The sequence below is a fragment of the Lithobates pipiens genome, unplaced genomic scaffold (genome assembly GCF_037356315.1).
Source record: "Lithobates pipiens isolate NorthernLeopardFrog02 unplaced genomic scaffold, aLitPip1_a1.2 Scaffold_10, whole genome shotgun sequence".
Taxonomy (NCBI): domain Eukaryota; kingdom Metazoa; phylum Chordata; class Amphibia; order Anura; family Ranidae; genus Lithobates; species Lithobates pipiens.
In genome coordinates, this window is record NW_027507686.1 from 51,556,452 (window position 1) to 51,577,053 (window position 20,602).

At 42.0% G+C, this 20,602-nt stretch overlaps 1 protein-coding gene across 1 annotated transcript in view; it reads right to left on the reverse strand.

The window, feature by feature from the left end:
- CPNE2 (copine 2) overlaps positions 1-20,602 on the reverse strand; it is a 249,774-nt gene that overhangs the window by 31,896 nt on the left and 197,276 nt on the right. Inside the window, exon 11 of the mRNA XM_077454744.1 lies at positions 9,073-9,206. Within this exon, the coding sequence (XP_077310870.1) occupies positions 9,073-9,206 (134 nt within the window). The remainder of the gene's footprint in view (positions 1-9,072; positions 9,207-20,602) is intronic.

The following is a 20,602-nucleotide window of genomic DNA, read 5'->3' on the forward strand; positions in this document are numbered from 1 at the left end:
ACACTATAGTCATTATTCTGCCCTGCAGGGAGATATAGAATTCCTTTTATTATATATAAACATTATAGAGAAATACACAAATCACTGCATCATATTACACATATAAACAGAATAGAAGAAATTTTAATCTGTTACATAATATTGCATCTTAATCTCATAACCACACAAAAATACCTAACTGCATTTATCTTGGCTTTCATACAGTAAAATGTAATGAGCAATTTTTATTTACCAAGATCTATCTTGTCAGCCGACTACATAATATTTCTATGACTACTCTGATAAGGAAATTGGCATTAGACCGTGAACAGCGCAGCAGTATATCTGGAAATGATTCCTATGTCATGTGACTTCAGTGAATGCTTCTGCACATAGCTGGACACACTGTGTAAAGTACTCATCTTGCTTGCTTAAAATAATATATCATAAATCTAATGCTTTCCATACACATCACTAATAAAAATGTTTAATATACCAAAAGCATGAATAAAAGAATTGCATCTTTTACACACCATAGCACTAAATGGGCAGCTTGATCAATAAATGATCACCACTGGTCTTGGTGGAAAATCTAAATCAAAAAGTTTCTGTCTGGAAAAATAGTTTTTCAAGCTAAAGAACATTTAAAACAATCAAAATATATGATTGATCCTTGGCTCATTTATTTGTTTGGCCAACAAGTTTTAGGGTCATATCAGAATAGTGATCCTGTCCCTGTTTGAATATCCATGGCCAATGAGGCAGCAGTGACAGAATGACTATTAAAGCAGGTGAATGTTCTCTCTGATCTCTTATGCCCCATACACACGGTCGGACATTCCGACAACAAAATCCATCTGATTTTTTCCGACAGATGTTGGCTCAAACTTGTCTTGCATACACACAGTCGAACAAAGTTGTCGGAAAATCCGATCGTTCTGAACGCGGTGACGTAGAACACATATGACGGGACTATAAACGGGCTAGTAGCCAATAGCTTTCGTCTGGTAATTTATTCTGAGCATGCGAGGCACTTTGTCCGTCGGAACTGTCTACACACGATCAGAATTGAAACGATCAGATTTTGTTGTCAGAAAATTTTAGATCCTGCTCTCAAACTTTGTGTGTTGGAAATTCCGACTGAAAAAGTCTGATGGAGCCCACACACGATCAAATTTTCCGATAACAGGATCAGATCGCACATTTTCCGTCGGAAAGTCCGACCGTGTGTACAGGGCATTAGTGGTCTTCTTGCTGGTGAGTTGCTGCCATTGAAAAGCGAAAGGCTTACTAGTGTAGGCCAGGGCACCTCATCCCCCCGCCATTACCTCTTATTAGTGTCCACCTGTTTTATAGGAGGAGTCCTTTAGTTCTCCCACATAGAGAAGTGGCTTTTTACCTATTTTGTTACATTACAGCATTTGGTTCAATGTTTTTTTAATCTGAATTATATGTGATAGATCAGAACACAATAGTCCAAGTTGCTGAAGTAAAATTATATACATAAAACTATTTTTCAGAAATAAAAAACTGATAATTGACATGTGCGTATGTATTCACTCTTTGTTATGAAGCCCGTAAAAAGCTCTGGGGCAACCAATTACCTTCAGACATCACATAATTAGTGAAATGATGTCCACCTGTGTGCAATCTAAGTGTCACATGATCTGTCATTACATATACACACCTTTTTGAAAGGCCCCAGAGGCTGCAACACCTAAGCAAGAGGCACCACTAACCAAACACTGCCATGAAGACCAAGGAACTCTCCAAACAAGTACGGGACAATTTTGTTGAGAAGTACAAGTCAGGGTTAGATTATAAAAAATATCCAAATATTTGATGATCCCTAGGAGAACCATCAAATCTATCATAACCAAATGGAAAGAACATGTCACAACAGCCAACCTGCCAGGAGACGGCCGCACACCAAAACTCATGGACCGGGCAAGGAGGACATTAATCAGAGAGGCAGCACAGAGACTTAAGGTAACCCTGGAGGAGCTGCAGAGTTCCACAGCAGAGACTGGAGTATCTGTACATAAGACGACAATAAGCCGTACGCTCCATAGAGTTGGGTTTTATGGCAGAGTGGCCAGAAGAAAGCCATTACTTTCAGCAAAAAACAAAATGGCATGTTTTAAGTTTGCAAAAAGGCATGTAGGAGGCTCCCAAAATGTATGGATGAAGGTGCTCTGGTCTGATGAGACTAAAATTGAACTTTTTGGCCATCAAAGAAAACGCTATGTCTGGCACAAACCCAACACATCAAATCACCCAAAGAACAGTGAAACATGGTGGTGGCAGCATCATGCTGTGGGGATGTTTTTCAGCAGTCGGGACTGGTCAGAATTGAGGGAAAGATGGATGGTGCTAAATACAGGGATATTCTTGAGCAAAACCTGTACTGCTCTGTGTGTGATTTGAGGCTAGGATGGAGGTTCACCTTCCAGCAGGACAATGACCCCAAACACACTGCTAAAGCAACACTTGAGTTGTTTAAGGGGAAACATGTAAATGTGTTGGAATGGCCTAGTAAAAGCCCAGATTTCCAATAGAAAATCTGTGGTCAGACTTAAAAATTGCTGTTTATAAGTGTAAACTATCCAACTTGAAGGAGCTGGAGCAGTTTTGCAAGGAGGAATGGGCAAAAATCTCAGTGGTAAGATGTGGCAAGCTCATAGAGACTTATCCAAAGCGTTTTGGAGCTGTGATAGCCGCAAAAGGTATCTTTACAAAGTATTGACTTTACGGGAGTGAATAGTTATGTACATTAAAAATAAATATTGAAGTGATCTCGCGCAGTCATATAAAATCACCAAAAACACAATAGTATCAAACAATTGCTAAAAAGTGCAAATATATGAAGTGCAAATACAAAGAACAAAGATAACATGCACAATGTGAAATGCACACTTCCAGTGTACAATCTAAGGTGTACCAGAATAAAGCGCTAAGTGAAATATCTCCAAAAGGATGTGCACCCTACATAAGTCACTCCATCCATTTAGGTGAACTAAAACAGCATAAAATACATAAACGATAAATAGGAGCAATACATGGTAGTCCTTCGAGGAGAGCAAAGTTCAAAAGGTGGATGTATATAAGATGGCTAAGTGCAGGAATGGAAAAAAAAAGTCCATGAACAACTCCACAGGTGGTCTCCTAATGGCAGTGGTCTCACAGAACTCTCACGTCATACATATGAAGAAATCAGCTTCAACACATATCACCAGGTAAGTTGGTCTTTCTACAGATCCAGATGGAACCTAATCAGATTCCCATCCATTAACCATGGCTCTAGCGGCTTCACCACAATCTCTATTTATCTCCATGTAGCTATCATAATATACTCCGGTATAATGTAGATAACGCAATTATAGAGAGAAGAGAAAGAAAAAAAAATGCCTCCAATGGTGTAGTATCTTTAAATAAACTATGAATACAAATATTAAAGTGCTGTTAATTGGATTCTTTCATTAAAAACAGTTCAATTAGGCAAATAAACAGAAAGATCGGTGTTCAGATTGCCTTCTCACGTTACTTCTTTTATTCGTCTGCTTACGGCCACTCCCCACCCGCTACGTCATGTCTCGTGATTTCATCTGGGGAACCGGATTGGCTAAACAGGTATTCCTTATATATCATCAAACTGGAAGTTGTACGGTGCCCATTTTCTTGTGGTCCGCTCTAGACTAACACCACGGCCATTATGTTGGTTGTCTGGCGGCGCCGATAGCGGCCATTTTCTTATAGTCAGACAACAGCAACCATGTGTGGCGGTGCTAATGGGATGATGAATACGATATTGTAGCACAGTATAAAATGTATAGCATATTGGCCGTATTGACTCTAGATAGAGATATTAGGTCTATACCGCTAAATGTAAAGTGGGGAAGAACCAATATTCGTGGATAATTTATTAGATGGAATAGTAAATATGGGCCACATAGGTCGCACAGCGGAATGCCAAGGGGGTGAATACTTTTGCAAGGCATTGTATTTCTCTCATGGTTGAGAAGCAGGATCTTCCATTCTATGAATAGTGTAGGACCCACTGATAATGGGGTATTTTGATGCAGTAGTGGGTTAAGCACTATGTGGCCATATAGTGTGACCAAATCTCCATATTTTTTGCTTATTTGCTGAATATGTTCAGGTGTTTTAAATAGCCTTGCAGGATTTAAAATGTAATTTTAGCATGTGTGCACTGTAATCTTTTCCTTTCATTCCTAGGCCTACTATTGTGACGCGGCCCTTAGAAGGAGTGTCTGGTTCCTCCTCCAAAATTTGCCCAGGAGTCCTCTATACATCAATGGGAGTCTTTCACCAGTAGTCAAGCCAAATTCTTTCTGTCTTTCATTCTTGATTTTTCATTTCACCTCACATGGGACAGCTCATTCTGCTGCTGCAAGCCATTGATCCTACATAGGCATTGCCTTTACTGATATCCCTTTTCACATATCTGCAGTATTGCACACATTTCTCCTGGGCCTTTTCCGTTTTACCACTGCAACAGGTCACGCCATTGGTGGGAAAAAGTATCTCAAAGGAAAACACCAGAGAGCGGCACAGGGGTTTAGACTGTGAAGGCGAATCCACCCCTGCAGGGGTAGGATCTCTGGTGAGGGCAATTACATCATTTTGCACAGAAAAGCACACCGGGAGAATTTTGTCCATCTGTGAAAATTAAGGACACTCTGCACAAGTCATTTTCTTTAGTAGTATTTTTGGAACTATTTCAATAATCTTCCTATTTTATTATTTTTTCACTTATATATATACATTTTTTCCACTTGAACATGATTTTATACTTTTGTATGATGAATTACTTACTATATATATTATATGTACATTGATTGCTCACACTTATTGATTTAAGAAGATACTGATCTCAGGCACGTATAGCAAAATTATTATTTTTTCCCCACATTCTATTAGTGTCTCCACAATCCCTTTCCCTTGACGGAGAGGAATTTAAAATTAATTCAGGAGGTTGATAGACCCTGACAGATTTAATCATGATTATCACATTATTTCACTTAATAGGAAGGACGTAATACTTTCTGCTTGGAAAGTATCTCTGATTCTTGATTTAAAGGTATAGCGCCAAATCTACCCACTTTTCTTTTTCACAAGCCAAATTCTGAGGTAATACTTTAATTATTGTGAATCCAGATTGGAGAGTTTTAATATATAGGCAGAGAAGGAACATTTACTCCTTTGAAAAAGTTATACTGGTGAAACGTTGGGTAACATGATTGGATGACATAGAGGGTTATTTACAAAAGGCAAATCCACTTTGCACTGAAAGTGCACTTGGAAGTGCAGTCGCTCTAAGGGGTAGATCTGAAATGAGTTGAAGCTCTGCTGAATTTATCATCCAATCATGTGCAAACTAAAATGCTGTTTATTATTTTCCTTGCATGTCCCCCTTGGATCTACAGCGACTTTACTTCCAAGTACACTTTCAGTGCAAAGTGGATTTTCCTTTAGTAAATAACCCCCATAGATTCCCTGTTAATAGAACACATCTACTTTGCATGGAATACTTAATATACCTTGACAGCTCTGAACCATTGAAGATGAAGGATAATCAAGGAGGTACATGGTATTTGTGGACTTTTTCCAGAAGCAAGACGGCTGGTGCAAACGCTCCCAACACCTAGGGATGGGACACTGGCGAGGAGATTGTGGCAACGTGACTTTTGGCAGTACCTCCATGGGGCATGGATATCAGAGTACATCAAGTTTAGCTGTACATCACAATTATGTGGAAATACCTCAAAACTTGACATTACCAGTTGGAGACCTGGTTTGATTTTTGTGCATTGTACTATGGAACAGTGCTATTACCAATAATGAAAGGAATGGTCCTGGAATGAACATAGTCAGTTGTTTAGCATCCAAGAATTTTTTGTGTTTAATGTGTTTTTAATATTTTATTAAATAATTGTTACTAAGTTTTTATGTAAAATGTGTTAAAGTGGTAGTAAACTCCAAAAAAAAACCTTTTCCCCTGCAAGGCAAAGTTATAGTATGCATCCTAGTACCTTAAAACGAAGCCCTCCAGCGGCGAGCTGTCATCGATGACAAGGCTTCCATCTTCACCCAGTCTTCCTTCTGTGTTCACGGGCTGCAGCCACTTAAATGGCCGAGCCTCGACATGCGTGCAGGGGCCACCGTTTATGGCACAGGTCTCTGAGGGAACGGCATGGGTGTGTCGTTCCTTCAGAGCGCATGCGCAAGTGGCGACACTGGTGGATACGCAGGTAAATAGCTCCTAAATGGTGCATGTTTAGGAGATATCACATCATGAACTTGTTTTCTTGATGTCTTAATAAACATTTATTAAAAAAATAATAATGTAAAGACTGAACAAAAAGACTAATTTGTATAAAAATCAATGTTCTTACTGGTGTGAGGCAGTTATATATTGGCATTAAAAAAACAAAAGAGAAACCCCCCAAGACCTTTTATTGCAATTATTTAACGAAGTCTCAGTATACTAATATTTAGTATGTCTGTGCTTGGATTTTGGTCCACCATAGAAACAAGACAACAATTACGTATTTCCAGTTGGACTCAAACCATTTAAATAATGCCAGTCAGGAAAAAATATTAGCTATTAGCAGTAACCTAACTCCCCACAGACAATGTAACCCAATCTAAGATGGATTGCTCTGGTTGACCCACTATAGGGATCAATACATCGCCACGCATTAATCCTTGTCATTAGGAGGCATGTGAAGATATGTCTTCAGCATAACGGGAAGATAAAATGGGAGAAGATGAGAAAGCCAATAAAATGTTGCTATAATAGGCTATTTAGTATGTGATGTTAAATTTAATTAAAAAAAGAGCGTAAACTAAAACTTTATGTGCATTTTCGAGAATCCCTCATTGTCTTTGTCAGACAAAGAGGATTTAGGGAACCGTTTCTTACGCAAGGTTTTTTCATTACTGGAACTTGTAGGAAAAAAGCTCAAAGGACAGCTACTGTATCTTTTGTAAATGTCCTTTAAAGAGTTAGTAACACCCCCTCCCCCCCTCCCAAAAAAAACGTATAGTCTCTACAACAAATATTGTGTGCCTTTTTTCTTTAATACACTGAATTTATATGAAAATGCCGGCTGATCCTACCAGTGACTTCCCGTGATTTGTTGACGATAGCAACTATCTGCAAGCTCAGCAACCCTCTGCAACATTGCCACCACTTGTGAGTATGCTTCCAAGGTCCACAAAGTTAACTCTAGTGCAAACAACCCGGACTTTGGGCAGAACCAGTCTGAATTTCTGTGAATTTTAAAGACAGGAGGTGCCACTGTCAATCAAACACTGTTATCCGACCCTGTCAGGGTGTCAGTGCTGCTGCTGACATGGGCAGCCAAGAGCCCAAAAAAGGCAGGTTGGAGTGTATGACAGTTGGCATCCTGTAGCCAGGGCCAGGATAAGGGGTGGGCAGGAGGGACTGCTACCCTGGGCACAATGGTGTATTGCAGGGATGGGGGCGCCCTGTGCCAGTTGCTTCTGTTACAAGGCTGAAAGGAGTAGTGACAGCGACATCACTGCTAACCCTAAGGGAAGGGGAGAAGAGGGGAGGGGCGCAGTTTTGCATCTTAGCCCTTGGCGCTGGATGACCTTGTCCTGGCACTGCCTGTAGCCCAGATTTCACCATTGTGACTGGCAGTCTCTGCCTCCAGCCTTTCAAGCTGTGGGGAGAAGTGGGGACTGTGTGGTCATAGGACCATGCATAAAAGCTCTAATAAAAGGTAAATGAAGAAAATTTTAATTAATGAAAAATGAGATGCATGGGATGCACTTTGTGCCAGGTGTGTTATTTGTTTCAGTGTTTTTTGCATTCACATACACCTATAATAATTCCTTAACCCCATGAGTGCTGCTGATCCATTCTACTATTAATCTTGGCGCCTGTTCCAGCGATCCTTAGTGTGCTGCTCCACCTGGAGTTGTACTCATAGTGGCCTAAAGCAGTCCTCCAAAGTATGGCTCTCCCCATTGGACTTAATGGAGCCACGGCACATATGCACAAGAGGAAGAGGACCCTTCTGGGAGAAAATGAATTGCTCTCCATGGATCAGCACAGTGAGAACTGCTGGAATGGAGGACAAGATACATTTTATACAAGTAGGGGGGCAGTTTTTATGTGACAACTGTTCCATAGCTACAGTTGTCCTTTAAGTAACATATTTCTTCCTTATCACCTCTTTTTGCCAACATGTTTCCTGTTTTTCCCAGTCCTTAGCAGGCCTCATATGTTGATAATAATCTTTATATGAGATAATTATTTCCACCGATGATGCCAAAAGAATTGTGATCAATAATTATACAGGGAAAAGATGCCTCTTTGCCATAGATGCGTATAGGCATGTGCCTACAAAGCCTAATTGTACACCAAGCTTTGTTCTTACCTCGGCAGGTGATTGTTTCTTTCTTAGAGTAGAGCAAAATAGATTACAGAAGGTCTCTTACCAGAGCTGATGGACACTGATGGGGGAGCTGCAATGAAGGGGACGCTGTTGGGGGAGCTGCAATGAAGGGGACACTGATGTGGGAGCTGTACTGAGGGGACGCTGATGGAAGGAAGCTCTGATGAACCCATTCAACAGTGGAAACTTTACTTTTGTTGATCAGCGATTGCATTCGCTGATCATTGTATTCTGACAGTGAATAGTCCCGTTGTCAATAAAAAATGTGACAGTGGGGAAATTCTTCCATACACCTCGCTTGTGTGGATGGAAGGATCTGTTCCTATTCTTTGTGCAGCCGAATCAGAAAAAAACAAGATCAGAGAGGGATTTAACTGCTCAGACACCAAATGTAAAACGTTGCTGCTTCTCATGTGAACTTTGAAATTGTGTTGCTCCACAGTGCCTAAAGCTACAGAGATAATGACCAGGATTCCCTGTTTTAATACTTGCTTGCCCATGGCCTGTCCATGGGTTCACGTTATAGAGGAAAAAGAGCTTTTTCTAACAAAAGAGCTGACTTCTCCTACCATATTTAAAGGCATGACCCATTTGCAGAAAGGGTGTTCTCATAGTATGCAGAGATTAAAATCACTTTACTCACGAATCATAGTCCTGGATGATCTGTCCCACTGACCAAAGTGCAGAGAGATATTCATTGGTTCCCATAGGATTAATGTGATGTAGAGACGAGGCATCCCGTGGATTTCCATTTGATGCAGTAAAGTCAATTCCAACCTAGGTACGAAACAGTCCTCTTGGGGTTAAGATTGCATACATTATTTAAGTGAATACCATGTTACATACAACCAATTTAATGCTGTTTACACCATATTATTCAGTGGAATTTTGTTATGTACTGGCAATGTATTCAATCTAGAAACTAGTCATGCCATAATTTGCAGTGATAAATGGGAATATGTAACAGAGCTAGCTTCAACAATTCTCTCACTAAATATAAAATCTAAACCATAAATCATGTCATTCCACTAACATTATCCAAATAGGACAGTGCTTGTTCGGTGCCATCCTGCTAGTCTGTGTGTGCTTGCATTCAGTGTGTGCAGGTGGAGCCGGTAGTTAGCCTTTAGTGTTCAGAATGACACTTAATCCATGTGAGTGCACTACGGTACTTTGTTTTTAATGAGGTCTTAGTAAAAGCTGTATTATACGATGAGAATTGTTTTTCTTGTTTTCCACCCACATTTGCTGAGAATGGATTTATGTTAAGACCATCTCTTGGAGGAGAATACACTGGGGCTAATTGATTGAGCGGGAGTTGACCCACTAAATAAAGGGTCAATAGTTCTGGTGAGTCCATTTACGCTGGCCATAGATGGTGTGATTTTCAACCGATGGTTGCAGGAAAGAAAAAAAACTGCTCAATTTCCCCATCAACACAGTCAGTGTTGATGGGGGAATCCCTCCCGCAGAGCTACTGTGTTCTTTTTCGACAGGGGGGAAGAAGGAGCCAGCTGGAAGAACACACAGTGATATTGCAAGCAGCTATACCCATTGGCAATAATCAGATGAAAAATCCAACAAGCTGGTTGTACCCAAGTTGATTAACCAAACAACTTGGGTACAATCAGCCTACCCATACATGGTTCAACATGGTTCACATTTTGTCCGGTCCCTGCTGAACCGGCCGATATTTGAACTGTCTTTGGCCGGTTGACTGGTGGAGGTTTCACTGGAGAAGATTTTTGTAATGTATGAAGATTTGCATTTGATTTTTTGAAGCACAGGACACTTTTTTTGAAACATTATATATTATTTGTGCTACATTATTGCACAGGACACTTTGTTACAACAACATTTGCACAAGGTTTTTATGAATTTATTGTATATGCTCAATTTAGAATAGATTTAGTGAGAGAATGGTTAGAGCTAGCGCTGTTACATATTTATTTTACCAATTTATTTATAGTCAAGAAGTACCCTTTGATACTTTTTTAAACAGAAACTGCTACTTTATATATACACAAGACATCGGTGGCACACACACATTATATATATATATATATATATATATATATATATATATATATATATATATATATATTTATGGTCAAAGCCCTATGGCCGATACGGATATGATCAAGTAGCCTCTACCATAAGATTAACCACATGAAATGGACCTGAAGTGTGCCCTGGTCTGATGGTCGGTATACCAAAATAAGGGGGCATACCCTAGATTAGAACATAATGTATGTGAAGAGAAATGAATTTGAGAAATGCCCTGAAAAGGGGAAGGGAGGGTGGGTGCCGCGCACCGGAAACCGACAAAGACCACAGGCGAGCGGGCTGGTTAAATACCCTCCGGGCTCCTCCCATAAATTCAGGCCACCACACTGGCCTTCTTACTTATGGTCAAAGCCCTATGGCCGATACGGATATGATCAAGTAGCCTCTACCATAAGATTAACCACATGAAATGGACCTGAAGTGTGCCCTGGTCTGATGGTCGGTATACCAAAATAAGGGGGCAAAACATTCAGGTAGGGGTGCAGTTTTATTAGTTTTAGCTTAATTAGTTGAGCGAGTTTGGTGAACGCTTGTGCCATTTCCACCCGAGGATTGGGAATGTACCGGGCGAGGTAGGCAGGGTCCCAACTGCTTAGTCTTTCAATGACGTGACTTGGGACCCAGGCCAACATGCTGCCAAGGGTGCTCAAATACAAAAGAGTGTCCACGGTATGGACCGGGGACGAGGTGTAGGCTGTGTAGAAGAACCCCATGTGTTTGGGAAACTGGCAGGTACACAAGTGTTGGCACGAAAGCAATAGGGAACTAGAGTCTACGCGTTCCGGTAGGAGTGACAGTAGGTAGTCAAGTACGGTTACTTGATACCAAGCCCTGCTTCTCTATAGAAATGGACGTCCATCCTGGAGTCAGATTTCTGGGTTTTAGACACTGCAAGGAGGAGGATGAAATGAAGTTGGTAGCGAGCCAAGTAACGACTATGCAGAACTTGGCCTGCGGGATTGCTGAAGGCCTGGAATGAACATACAATGGACATTAAACTGGTGCCACCGGGCTAACTGCAGCGGTCTGCGCAGGAAGGACACAACCGAGAGCGGTCCAGACCTGGCTTCAATAACAAGATGAGCCTCGGCCCAGTTGTCGGTGGTGAAAGCCACAGCCTGTCCTGTCCTGACATGACCCCAGATACGAGAGGCTGTCATGACCGGGTATAGCCTGAAGAGGGAGGAAGTCCAGGTAAACCGGGGTTTTAGGAGTATCCCTGATGCCATGGTCCTGTAAACCAGTGGTGGCCAAAAATTTCCGCGAAGCCTGTGTAGGCTGTGGCATCTGTCACTACCAGGGGCGACAGGGGCATCGTAGATGGTCTAAACACCGATACATCAATCCATGCAGTAAGGAACCTTCCGACATTGACAGGTCTGCTATTGCCATGGCATCCAAATTAAGGATCTAAGAAGGGTCCTGTGTCCGTGAGAGGAGGACTAGGAGGCGTGACATAAAGATCGATCCTGGGGAATGGCCCGTATTGCAGATTTGAACATTCGTCAAGTAGTGTCTGTGTAGAACCTGGCTGCCAGTGCTACCAACAATAAATTGGCTAGGCCATGGAAAATCACAAAGGGCCAGGTAGATGGCCGCTTGGATGACTAGACTGGAGAATATGCGAGGATTTCATGTCCCTAAAGATGGCAGTTGTGATGGGCGAGCGTTTTCCGTTGGCTATGGGTGATGCCTCTGGATGCCTCGAAGTGGGGATCTTGCTGTATAAGCCATAAAGACAGGTGGCTCTCCGGGCCCTGTAAGGATGAGAAATGCTGAGCGCTGGCTAGGTATAGCCTGAGCGTGTTACAGGAAGAAGCCAGTTGCGTGTGTCAACACGATCCAGGTGCTGGATGGAAGTTGAACTCAACTATCCTAAGGGAGAGACCGACAGACAGGAAACGGTGAGTGGCTTGTAAGAAAAGCCACAGGAGACAAGTGGCCAACTAAGTGCTGCTGAAAACGACGTGTAGCCAGTTTGTGTGCCACTGAGAATGTGTGCTTGCAAAAGAATGATTGCAAGACGTTATGCTAAGTCGCGAGCCTTGGCACGATTGCAAAAGTAGTGTTTAAACGTGTGCTTGCGACAATTGCGTGGGAGTTTGTCACTGGAAATGTGTTCATAGTGACTGTGAGAAATTCGTGTTATCGCATGTGCTTTGCGAAAACTGCAGGAGTTGTGCTTGAACATGTGTTTGGGTGCGTGCTTGCAACGATTGCAAGATGTTATGCCAAGATGCGTGCTTGCAACGATTGCAAGATGTTATGCCAAGATGCGTGCTTGCAACGATTGCAAGATGTTATGCCAAGATGCGTGCTTGCAACGATTGCAAGATGTTATGCTAGGATGCGTGCCTGCAACGATTGCAAGGAGTTACACCAGGATGCGTGCTTGCCATGATTGCAAGATGTTATGCTAGGATGCGTGTGTGCAATGATTGCAAGAAGTTATGCCAGGATGCGTGCCTGCAACGATTTCAAGGAGTTATGCCAGGATGCGTGCCTGCAACGATTGCAAGAAGTTATGGTAAGATACATGGGTAGCCAGGTCGGAAAAGACAGAAGTCCATCCAGTCCTAACCACAAATCAAACAAATAAATATCGCACAACCCGACACACCCAATTCTACACCCACAGCTGATCCAGAGGAAGGCAAAAAACCCCAGCAGAGCATGGCCCAATTTGCTACAGCAGGGAAAAAATTCCTTCCTGATCCCCCGAGAGGCAATCGGATTTTCCCTGGATCAACTTTACCTATAAAATAAGTACCCCGTTACAATGTACATTTAGGAAGGTATCCAGGTTTTTTCCCAAAGCAATCTATTGAGCCAGCCGGAACTGCCTGCTAGCAATGATTGTAACAAGTTTGTGCCTGGACATCTGCTCGCAATGATTGCAAGAGGTCTTATGCTCGAATGCGTGCTAGCAATGATTTGCCAGAGGTCTATGCCTGAATGTGTGCTTGCAATGATTGCAAGAAGTCTATGTTTGGATGCGTGCCTGCAACGATTGCAAGAAATCTACGCTTGGATGCATGCTTGCAATGACTGCAAGAAGTCTACGCATGGATGCGTGTTTGCAATGATTGCAAGAAGTCTATTCTTGTATGCGTGCTTGCAACGACTGCCAGATTTCCATACTTGAATGCGTGCTCGCAACGATTGCACGAAGATTTATGCTTGATGCATGCTTGCAATGATTTGCAAGAAGTCTATGCTTGGATTCGTGCTTGCAACGATTGAAAAAGTCTACGCTTGAATGCGAACTTGCAACGACTGTACGACGTCCATGCTTGAATGCGTGCTCGCAACGGTTGCAAGAAGTCTACACTTGAATGCGAGCTTGCAACGCTTGCGAGAAGTCCAGGCTTGTATGCGTACTCGCACCAACCGCAAGACGTCCATGCTTGACTGCGTACTAGCAACGATTGCAAGAGGTCTATGCTAGGATGCGTGCTTGCAACGATTGCTAGAAGTCTACGCTTGGATGCGTGTTTGCAACGATCGCAAGAAGTCTACGCTTGTGTGCGTCCATGCTTGGATGCGTGTATGCAAAGATTGCAAGAAGTCTATGCTTGAATGCGTGCTTGCAACGATTGCCAGAAGTCTGTGCCTGGGGATGTGTTTGCATGTCAGATGCGACCGACTCGAAACGGGGCACTGTATACTACGGTCCATTTAATAAAAACCTGTTATGACAGAGGCATAAGCCGGTCATGCCGTGATTGTGACTGATGATGAACCGGACTCTGGAGCATGCACTGAAATGAGGCTAAAGCACTGGGGCACACCGTAACGAATCGGTGCATGTATGCAACTGGATTCGAAACGGAGCGCGGTACGTGGCGGTGAAAATTTTTTTTTTTTTTTTTTTTTTTGATTGCCATGACAGAGGCATGAGTTGGTCGTGCCGCTGTTGCGACTATCCGTTAATCGTGCATGCTGTAAAGCAAGTACTGGAATGTGGCTGAAATACCTGGGGCGCCGGGACGAATCGGTGCGTCGTAGATGCGACTGGATTCGTATCGGACGTCCTACGTGACAGTGAAATTGATTTCCCATGACAGAGTCATGAATCAGAGAACCGAAACCTGCAACCAACAATGAATCCTGACTCTGGAGCATGTACTGAAATGAGGCCGTAACCAACTGGGGCACACCGAAACGAATCGGTGCATCACAGATGCGACTAGATTCGAATCGGAGCGCGGTAAGTGACAGTGAAATGAGTGACAAAAGTATGCCATGACAGAGGCCCGAATCGGTCGTGCCGCGATTGCGACTGACGACGAACGGGACTCCGGAGCATGTACAGAAATGAGGCCGAAAATACCTGGGGCACGCCGGGACGAATTGGTGCATCGTAGACGCGACTGGATTCGTATCGGAACGTGATATGTAACAGTGAAATAATCCCATGACAGAGACCCGATCGCTTAGCAACGAGCGGGCTCTGGAGCATGTACCGAAATGAGGCCAACACAACTGGGACACGTCGATCGAACCTGTGCGTTTTCCTGAGGAATGCGACTGGTTTCGACTCGAACGTACTAGGTGACAGTGAAATGATTCCCATGACAGAGACCCGATCGATTAGCCACGAGCGAGCTCTGGAGCATGTACCGAAATGAGGCCAACGTAACTGGGACACGTTGATCGAACCTGTGCGTTTTCTTGAGAAATGTGACTGGTTTCGACTCGAACGTACTAGGTGACAGTGAAATGATTCCCATGACAGAGACCCGATCGATTAGCCACGAACGAGCTCTGGAGCATGTACCGAAATGAGGCCAACGTAACTGGGACACGTCGATCGAACCTGTGCGTTCGAGAACTGCGACTGGTTTCGATTCGAACGTACTAGGTGACAGTGAAATGAATTCCCATGACAGAGACCCGATCGATTAGCCACGAACGAGCTCTGGAGCATGTACTGAAATGTGGCCAAGCAGTTAGGGGCACACCGGAATGAATCTGCGCATTTAGCGGATGCGACTGGATTCGAATCGGAGCGCCGTGCGTAACAAAATGAGTGAAATGATGAAATGACCTACGTGAGCCAGCCATGGCAGAGGTAGGAGTCGTTGTGCCGTGAGACGCGACTGGCAACGATTTTGACTGTGGAACACGGTAACGAGACTATAACAAGTACTAAAACAGAGCAATTTTTCCTACCAGCAATATCTACCGAAATGACGCCCGTGAAATGAAGGGCGCTGCGAAATTGGAGCGTATTGAGTGATAACAACCGGTATCACAACAAACGATTCGATATTTCAGGTTTTAACGACACTAAAAATAGTACAGGAAGGTCAATCGAGACCCTTACCTGCGGCAGTCGAGCTGGCGACATTGTACAGAGCCGGCGACGTTGTACAAACGAACGGGAAAGAAAACCACGAGAGAGACGTTTTGTCCGAATGGAAACGAAACACGAGCCGTCGGCCTAGTGACGTAGTGCCGCGCACCGGAAACCGACAAAGACCACAGGCGAGCGGGCTGGTTAAATACCCTCCGGGCTCCTCCCATAAATTCAGGCCACCACACTGGCCTTCTTACATATATATACACACATATATGTATACACACATATATGTGTATATATATATATATATATATATATATATATATATATATATATATATATATATATATATATATATATATATATATATATGTGTGTATTGAACTCGTCACGCAAGTATATTTCTAAAGGTGCTACTGATATGAAATTTTCACCACATGTCAGTAACAATCCATACATACAAAGAAACCAAAACAAATAAGTTTAGGAATAAAGTAAAGTAAAAATGGAATGACACAAGGAAAAAAGTATTGAACACGCTAACTGAAATTTATTTAATACTTCATACTAAATCTTTTGTTGGTAATGTCAGCTTCAAGACGCCTCCTGTATGGAGAAAATAGTTGCCTGCATTGCTCAGGTGTGATTTTGGCCCATTCTTCCAAAGTCTTCAAATCTTGAAGGTTCTGTGGGCCTCCTCTATGAGCTCTGATCTTTAGTTCTTTCCATAGAGTTTTGTATTGGATTCAAGTCAGCTGATTGGCTGGGCCCTTCTAGCAGCTTTACTTTATTTCTTTTGAAACCAGTTGAGAGGTTCCTTGGCTTTGTGTTTGGGATCATTGTCTTGTTGAAATGTCCACCCTTGTTTCATCTTTATCATCCTGGTAGATGGCAGCAGATTTTTATCAAGAATGTCTTGGTACGTTTTTCTAGTCATCCTTCCTTCAATGATATGAAGTTTGCCAGTACTGCATGCTGAAAAACAGCCCCACACCATGATGTTCCCACCTCTAAACTTTACTGTTGGTATGGGGGTGTTTTTGGTGTGACGTGCAGTGCCATTTGGCCTCCAAACATGGTGTGTACTATGGCAGCCAAACAGTTTAATTTTGGTCTCACCTGACCAGACTATATTCTCCCGATATTTCTCAGGCTTGTCCAAATGTTGTGCAGCAAACATTCAAAGAGCTTCAACATTATTATTCTTCAGAAATGGAGTCTTGCATGGTGAGCGTGCATACAGGCCATGGCGGTGGAAAATTATTTTCTTTGAAACAACTCTACCTGCTAATTTGGGGTCTTTTTGAAGCTCTCCACAAGTGGTCCTTGGCTCTTGGACAACTCGTCTGATAATTCTTTTTACTCTTATGTCAGAAATCTTGCGAGGAGCACCTGGTCGTGGCCGGTTTATGGTGAAATTATGTTCTTTCCACTTCCGGATTATGGCCCCAACAGCGCTCACTGGAATATTCAGAAGTTTATAAAATCCTTCTGTAAGCAATGTCATCAGTATGTTTTGCAACAATAAGGTTGTGAAGGTCTTGAGAGAGCTTTTTGCTTTTAAGCATCATGAGATGTTTCTTGTGTGACACCTTGGTAACGAGATACTTTTTTTATAGGCCATCAGTTGAGACTAAACCAGCTGATGATAATTTTCAGCGACAAGGGGCAGGATTGCTTTGTAATTACTGATAGATTTCAGCTGTGGTCTTGGCTTTCCATGCCTTTTTGCATTTCCCTTTCTTCGTGTGTTCAATACTTTTTCCCTGTGTCATTCCATTTTATTACACATAACTTCATTTCTAAACTTATTTGTTTTGGTTTCTTTGTATGTATGGATTGCATTGGTTGTTACCAACATGTGCATATTTCATGTCAATAGCAGCTTTAGGCTAGGTTCACACTTGTGCATTGCGAATTTTATCGCGATTATGACACGATTGCGTTGTGAATCTTCTTTGCGAATTTGTTGTGTTTTTGTTGCGATATGACTGCGATTGTACTGGAATTAGTTATTTAGAGATATATTTACCTAGAAAAATGGTGACGTGTTCAATACTTATTTTACCCAAGATATATATATATATATATATATATATATATATATATATATATATATATACACACATATACACAAACTGTATATATCCATAATTTACAGTGACCTGTAAAAATTAACAATCAACCATAAAAAATTTAACACGTCAGATAACCAAACACTTAACTGCTGAAGCATAGTGGATTTATTTAGATCCTATGCTATAGTCTGCTAAGCACAAACATGTGTTTTAGTTTCTTATTAAGGTTCTTTAGTGCTAATTCATACCACAACTTCCCCTTCTGTTTACACATTCGGTTATAGCAACTATGAAAGGAAGTTAAAGTTAACAAATGCGTGCAAAGATATACTTTATCAACAGAAGACGTTAAGAAAAGTTAAACCCAGATTTGGTTTGATAAGTCCATGGCAAAGTTGGCCACATAATAGTGCTGGTTTGTATAAAGGGAGAACAGTTTAATTTCTGCTGGGCTGCCAAAGGTCTCCAGGAACCCAGTGAAGAGATCTCTTGCCCATGCAGTAGCTATGAAAGGATTCTGTGCTGTCCTGATATGTTTCTAAATCTTTCATATATCCCTAAGAAGAAAGGAGAAATTACTGCTCTCCCTGGTACTGGAATATACGGTAGACACGTGCAAAAGGAAAAAATTTGTTTAGTTTCTTTTCGTTTTAATTCGTTAATTAATTAATTTAGTTAAATTCGTTTTCGGATTTCGTTTCATTTTCTACTGAATTCGAAAAATCGGTCGCATTCGAAAATATTTCAACCAAATTCGAAAATATTTCTACCGGATTCGAAATGATTTCATCATGATTCGAAATGATTTCAACCGTATTGGAAACTATTTCAACAGGATTTGAAAATATTTTGCGACCCAACTTTAGGGCCATGTATCTCGGGGTCACTTGGTGCTAGAAACCCCAAATTTGGAGATATTGTAGTTCTATTGTGTTTGTATACCAAATATGGTGTTTCTAGCTACAAGTGGCCCCGAGATACGTGGCCCCAAATTCGGGTCTCAAAATTTCATTTTTGGAATTTGATTCGAATTTCGTTTGAATTCGTTTGCATTGGAATTCGGTAATTCGGATCCATCCGAATGTCCGAATAATGAAAATTTGTCCGAATTTCGATTCGGAACGAAACGAAATGCACATGTCTAATATACGGAGAACCTTACTTGTACCAAACAAGCAGCGATAGAACCATTAATGCTAGCACCTGCCCCCAGAGCTTACAATCCAACATATGTTACCAGAATGTTATTGTTACAGAAATGTTTCCACACACATATGGTCGAATACCAAATAATACCAAATACCAAATAATATAGTCTACCAGTTTGTTTCTTAAAGTGACACTAAAGGTATTATTTTTTTTTAAACAACAAACATGTCATACTTCCACTCCTCCACTGTGCAGCTTGTTTGGCACAGAGTGGCCCCGATCCCGGTCTTCTGGGGTCCCTCTGCGGTTCTCTTGGCTCCTCCCCGCATCAGATAACCCCCTGGGAGAAGCGCTCTCCCGGCGGGTTACCCTGCGGGCGTGCTCCCGAGTCCATAGACGCCGAATGCAGGACTTGGCCCCGCCCCCTAGCGGCTGCATCATTCGATTTGATTGACAGCAGTGGGAGCCAATGGCTGCGCTATCAATCCATCCAATCAACCCCCCAGCAGAGAGAAGGCGCATCCCCATGGGACAAGTTTGAGGGTTCAGGTAAGTAAAACGGGGGGGGGGGTCTGGGGGCCGGTCACTGACAGGTGTTTCGTCACCTTAATGCATAGGATGCATTAAGGTGAAAAAACACAAACCTCAACCCCTTTAATTGTGAAAGTAAAGCCACATGTAGAGAACATGCATACTCTATATGGACAGGAACCCAGGATTCCAAAGCTGTGAAGAGAGGTAACTACTAAGTTAGTGTGCTGCCTCAATCATTGAAGCTCATCTCTGGGCAAAATGAACCCATTGGCTTCAATATTGGGGCATCCATAACATTTTATGTCAACCATCCTTATTTCTTAATAGCTTACAACTGTGTGTGCAAAGCAGGGACTAGAATCCATCTCTTACCCTAGTAAAAGCAGCATATACAATACACATCAACACTGGCTAGGCACACAGTTAACCCTTTGATCGCCATAGATGTTTATCCCCTTCCCTGCCAGTGTCATTAGTACAGTGACAGTGCATATTTTTAGCACTGATCACTGTATTAGTGTCACTAATTGTCACAAAGTGTCAAACGTGTCAGTTAGTGTCTGATTGCCCATTGTAATATAGCAGTCCCGCTATAAGTCGCTGATCGCCACCATTACTAGTATAAAAAAAATACATATATCCTATAGTTTGTAGGCGTTATAACATTCACGTAAATCAATCAATAAAGGCTTATTAGGATTGTTTTTACCAAAAAGTAACTAACAGAATACATACTGGCCTAAATTTATGAAGATATTTTTTAATTATTTTTTATTGGATATGTTTTATAGCAGAAAGTAAAAAGTTTTTTTTTTCAAAATTGTTAGTCTTTTTATGTTTATAGCACAAAAAATTTAAAACGTAGGGGTTGATTTACTGAAGGCAAATCCACTTTGCACTTGGAAGTGCAGTCGCTGCAGACCCAAGGGGGACATGCAAGGAAAATAAAAAATAGAATTTTTGTTTGTACATGACTGGATGATAGAAATCAGCAGAGCTTCCCCTCATTTCAGATCTTCCTGTCAGATCTACAGCGACTG